The sequence below is a fragment of the Colobus angolensis genome, unplaced genomic scaffold (assembly GCF_000951035.1).
Source record: "Colobus angolensis palliatus isolate OR3802 unplaced genomic scaffold, Cang.pa_1.0 Scaffold1, whole genome shotgun sequence".
NCBI lineage: Eukaryota > Metazoa > Chordata > Mammalia > Primates > Cercopithecidae > Colobus > Colobus angolensis.
In genome coordinates, this window is record NW_012110918.1 from 4,704,790 (window position 1) to 4,710,789 (window position 6,000).

Here is a 6,000-nt window from a genome sequence, read left to right on the forward strand (position 1 = left end):
AATTATCTTTCATCAAAATCTTGAGGTCTCTGGAAGTAATTGATATTAGTTAGTAGAATTTTTCAATCAAGCACTTACTTCTATAATGGCAGTATTAATAGCTGTTTGTAAAGCCACAAATCCTCTATTCCAGTATTTGGTCAATTTACATGAAAACTCACCATATCCATCCCAGCAATGAGCTGTAAGCACAAAGAAAAGCACAGCCAACATTACGGGATGAGGGCAGTTGGAGAATATGAAACAAGTATTGGAAAGAAAACAATCTAGAGGAGACTCTACCAGTAAACTTTTTTGGTGGTGGTGTTTTGTTTTTGTTTTTGTTTTTGAGATGAAATCTCACTCTGTTGCCCAGGCTGGAGTGCAGTGGTGTGATCTCAGCTCACTGCAACCTCCATCTCCTGGGTTCATGTGATTCTCCTACCTCAGCCCAACGAGTAGCTGGGAATATAGGCACAGGCCACATTGCTAGCTAATTTTTGTATTTTTAGTAGAGACGGGGTTTCACCATGTTGGCCAGGCTTGTCTCGAACTCCTGATCTCAGGTGATCCACGCACCTTGGCCTCTCAAAGTGCTGGGATTACAGGCATGAGCCACCATGCCTGGCTCACCAGTAGACTGTTAACCACACAGAAAAAGGAAGAAAATAAATGAAAGTTTTTAATAAGGCAATTTTATTCTTGCAGACCACAGCCTGCTTAGAAAGTCTTAGAAAATAAAAAGGAGATGAAAGCAAACACTCTGCTCCAGCCATAATGGACTCCTTGTTTCTTGACATTCTCCAGAGCCTCTCGGCAATCTATTCTCTGGGCTATATCCGGAGTGCTCCCCTAATCTTGGAAACCAAATTACATTTTTGCCCTGATTAAATGACTTCGGTGGCTATTCCTTGCCTAGATTTACAAGATGCCACAGGAGGTAGCACTTGAATGACTTCAGCTTCACTCTCCCATTACATTCCTTTTCATGTTCCTTGTTCACTTATACTGCTCTTCTTCCAGATATAGGAACAGATGTCCTTTCTCACCTCAGGGCCTTCACAATTACCTTTGTTCTATCTGAAACACAATGCTGCTAGCACCTCACACCTGCTATATATTCTGGTCTCCCTTTAAACATCATTTCCCCAGGTAAGATTTCTCTAATCCCACTATTAGGAACCCCTGGCCTGAGTGCCCATGAAACACTTTTTCTTGTACTTGTTCAATGTCTGTCTTTGCTGCTAAACTGGAATCTCACCTGAGGCTGGGGCCTGTCAGTCTTGGTTACTCATGCGCCCTTTGACACATGCATCTGCGTGCTCAAAACATATATGTTGGATGACTCTACAATTTTTGCAGTCATCCTGTAGCAGGAACATACAACTGACCTTGAAATAAGTTCAGTAATGAAATGGGCTTTCTTTATTTTCTCATGTATCATTGAAAGCATCTCTGTTGCCCACCCTCACCTGTTCTTTATGCAGAAAACATGAAAAATGCCATAATGATATTTGATATGGAAAGTCACCTGAGAAATCTTCTTTCCAAAGTGGAACATTATATCCCTGGAAAAATACTAACTTATAAGAGAAAGTTTCATTAAAGATGATTCCCATAGCATATGGAAAGTTTTCCAGAAGTATTTCATTCATGTATGTTTTATTTGGTGCCCCAATGACACTTGTTCCTGTGAATTACAAGGTAAAAATAGACAGAAATTGTAACAGAGTTTTGCTACAACATAATGTGATATTCAGCTGTTTCCCCATATAATTTCATTAGACTTAAATTAAAATCATTTTCCATTTAAATCAAACTTGAACCCAACTGCGAGGGGGGAAATTTTCTTTTAATGGTTTAGATTCTACAATCAGAAGACATGCATAAGAATTACATGTTTTCTTTTCATAATGACAAGTATCAGGGCAAGTTTTAGGTACATACAAAAACATTGTGCCAGATTAAGTATGCATAACAGAATCAGAGTACAAAAACAGAAGTAATTGTTGTAGTTACTATACAGTCAGGGGTTCCTTATTTCAGATTTACTGAAGCAAAGACAATTTACGTGACCTTTGCCTTCTGCAGAAAACAAGATTTTTAAAAAGTGACTCTACTTTCAATAGCCAGGAATTTCACTTGTCAGGAATGGAGGATTAAAGAGTAAATAGCCAAACTGCACCCAATTTGCCCATGAATAAAATATGCATTTTGCTTATTTTGGTTACAACATAATGATCTCATTTAGAATAAAGACTTTTAAAGATGTTTACTGATTGTACTACATTCAGAACAGAATAATCATCAGATTATTCATTTCTACTTTTCAAAGTTATGAAATATTGTTCAATAACCATGACCTATTTTATTTATTTAGATGTTTTTCTCCTGAGATACAAATCTTAATCATTGTATGACATGTTAAAAACACACACAATTTTCAATGACTATATTCCTTCTAGATACTATCCTGCAAATCTAAAAGTATAAATCTGGGTTTAGTTATATTCCAATAGAAATATGGACCTCCCTAAACTGGACTCCCATCAAGCTGAAAATATTTCAAAGACTAATTGTTGTGAGAGAAAGCAATAATCTAACCAGATTTGTACGCTATTTTAATACTTAAGTTATTAGCATAACATATGACTGTAACTTCAAATTAATGTGTTGACAACTTATCAATAGTATATACACTTCTATCAGTAATTCTTTTTTTGCCATGAGTACACCTACCTTTCAAAAGAGGAGCAAGTGCTGTTTTATTCATTATCTGCCGGGTTAAATTAGATATTGGTGTATACACAACCTTTAAAGAAGAGCTATTAAATTTATCTACCCTTCCCAGATTCTGAGGAGCCATTCCAGGAAACTGGACATTTCTCATGGAACTGGAAAACAGAGCAATACACAGTCCTAGAAGTATTGAGAGTCCCCATTCCTGTAATGCACAAAAAAAGAAAAATAAGGAATTAAGGTTGCATTCACTTAAAGATCTCAGTCAATACCAAACACTGTTGAAAACAAATTCCAATTGTGCTATACAGTTATGTTCTCTCTGCTCTCCAAGCCTCTGAGCATGGAGAATCAAATGAAAGATAAATACTAAGACAGTAGCCACATTTATCATTCTCTAATACTAGAACAAAACTTTTACATTAAATCATGAATTCCTGCAGAAGCCCTCATAGAAACTAATGGAGTAAATAACAGGATAACAATGTCTATATGCATGGACAGCTGACTATAGAATTTATAAGACATGGAGTATCCTAGATAGAGTTTATGTTGGCAAATAGCAATATTTTTGCCAGTTGTCATATCCTTGTATTGTAAACTAAAGAATGTGAAAAGGAACTGGCTGGTGGAGGCTGCTACTATTGCTGTTCACCAGTGTCAATCATCATTACCTCTTTGGCACTATGCTAGACTACATTCTCAGCCTACTGAAATTAAGTGGAACCAAATGATTTCCTGGCCCACAGGATGTGGGCAAAAGTTATATGTACCATTTCCAGGTCTGGTTCATGGACATATACAAATTTCTATATTCTCACTGTCTTGGTCCCACTGTTTCCTGATCTTCTGACTGAATGCAGAGGATCCTCGAGAGGTCTTCAAGGTCCAGGATGGTGGTGGAGGCCCTAGATGAAGCCTAGGTGCCTGAATGATTGTGTGGAGATTTCTTCACCCACCCAACCTACTTTACTTCCACTCTCAACTTTCATTAGACCGTGAGGAGTTAAAAATAAACATTTGCTGTGTTAAGCCACTGAGATTTCGGCTAGTCGTCTATGATTAGCCCATCTGCTTGATGCAAACTCACTATCAGTGGTGTTAGTTGATCATAATTCTTAAAAACAATCTTTGTGTAGAAAATACATGTCCTTGAAAATAAATCCACAGAATTAAAATGTCTCCATTTCTCCTGGCAACATTTTTTTTTGTACTTCTTGGCTGTAAGTGTATGACATTTGGTAGTAGCTCTAGCAGTTGCTGTAATTTACCATATAATTAAATGTTCACTTAATCTCTTTTTATATGAGTAATTCTCTTAGTCTTTAATAATTTTATGTTATTCTTCAGAGACTGGTGAGTCTCTCAACTCAACAAACATAACTAGAGAGAACTGTAAAATCAATAAATCCCATTTGCTAGTCAAAAGAGAACATAAGAGAATCAATAGGTATTGAAACACTGTAAGAGTGCTAACTGTGGAAAGAGACAAATTTTTAAACATACCAGTAAGCTCTCTCTTTTCATCCTCCATTTCTTAAGAAAATTCTTGCACAGAAGTGCTTTAGTTTGCTGATACACACTTTTCTGTTTCATATTCATTTAGCCTATTCACTGAAGGAGAAAGTAATCATGGTGGAATACAACCTAGAAAAAAAATAAGTGTAATAAGGAAACCCTTGATCATACTGTTGAGGAAAATATTTACTACCTTTAAAAAGTGTAAACATAAATTTAAAATACTATTTCCATAATTTATGACTGTAAAATTTCACCTCAAATATTTCACCTTAAGCTTTTTAGGGGAGTGGGTGATGGTGGGAAGACAGAGTGATTATTATCACAATTTTGCAATAAATTGGAGAACTGAAATGGAAAAGCTGTAATTCAAGTTCAGAACCTATAAGATGATTTCACATTTTTAGCCTTGTATAAGGGAACTTTAAGTACATGAATAGAGTAATTAAATTAATTTCATCCTGTTAATAGCAGTTTCTTGTTCTTTACATTTAAACAGAAATCTCAGAGCTAATCAAATTAACACCAAAAGTCTGATTACTTAAATTTGTCTGAATAATAAATAAACACTAGATACAACCTCAATAAAGTGTTTTCTTGTAATTTTACCTTCAGATTGAATCAACTTTTATCAAAAGAGTTACGTTGTAAACCATAATCCAGGCTCAAACTACTTGAAACTTGGTTCTGAGATACAGGAAGAATAAAGCAATTTCTCTCAATTTGCTGAACTCAGAAGTCCCTGAATAACTCAGGAAACTACAAAATTAGTTTTAAAAGAAACAAAAAGAAATCACATGGGAAAGTAATTTTGCCCAAAGGTTTGCAAATAAAGAAACACAAATAATTTGTTTAGTTTCTGTAACCTCAAAATGAAATTCTTTCATATTTTTACATCAAAATATTCAGATAATTCTCTAGCACAGAAGCAAATTTTTTCCATTTTTCTATGTCTTACTGTGACAATCTACCCAATAAAAAGTGGTTGGGAAAAAGCAGAAAAATTTAGTCTTAGATCTTTAACATAAAACACATAAGAATTGGGAAACATCTGAAAAACAGATTGATTTTAGCAGTGTCCACCCACATATTTGGCATAGCACAACAAAATAGAACTTTACTTACTGTCAGGAAAATAATAAAAAGCACTCTAGAAACACTGTCAAACCCAGTTCTCTGTTTGTCTAGGTAATGATTACAACTTCTTTATTGCTGCTTCTTCATTTTTTCTTTAAATGGGTGCCTACTCCAGCAGCTCTTACACAGCCTGGTTTCTGGAAAAGGGGTGTAGCCAGACCAAGCTGTACATGATGAACTTGTTTTGTTTTCTGTGTCTCTTTCTCCCTAAGCCAATTATTCTGCGAGGAGATGACTGTTCCGTGGTTGGTTGGGAATAAAAAAAACTCTGTGTTTGTTCACTTAGCCTTTCAACTACAGGGATAAGGGAGAAAACGGTAAACGAGGAAAATGGAACTAGTTCTTCCGAAATGATGAGACCAAGATGGAGGCAGGAACAAGAAAGAGTAAAAACAATAACTAATCAAACAAAGCAGTTACATTTGTATGAGAAATCTGTATCTATTTTCTTTTCACTACTGATGAATAAACACAACTACCAGTTAGTTGGATATTTAACTAATTCAGACTAAGTTAGCAGAATATTCTGGAGCTGATTTTTTTTCCGAATAAAGCTAAGCAATCCATAGTATGCTTTGGAGAAACTCCTAGGATAGACAAATGAAGACTTTTCCACAAATTTATCTC

The 6,000-nt window shown here is 35.5% G+C and overlaps 1 protein-coding gene across 1 annotated transcript in view; it reads right to left on the reverse strand.

Moving 5' to 3' along the window:
• Positions 1-5,615, reverse strand: part of ABCA6 (ATP-binding cassette, sub-family A (ABC1), member 6) — a 59,458-nt gene extending 53,843 nt beyond the window's left edge. Inside the window, exons 1-5 of the mRNA XM_011933533.1 lie at positions 5,362-5,615; positions 4,225-4,365; positions 2,719-2,923; positions 1,511-1,669; positions 79-182 (exon numbers count right to left, since the gene is read on the reverse strand). Of these exons, the coding sequence (XP_011788923.1) occupies positions 79-182; positions 1,511-1,669; positions 2,719-2,923; positions 4,225-4,320 (564 nt within the window). The 5' untranslated portion in view covers positions 4,321-4,365; positions 5,362-5,615. The remainder of the gene's footprint in view (positions 1-78; positions 183-1,510; positions 1,670-2,718; positions 2,924-4,224; positions 4,366-5,361) is intronic.
• Between the last annotated feature and the right edge of the window lie 385 nt (positions 5,616-6,000).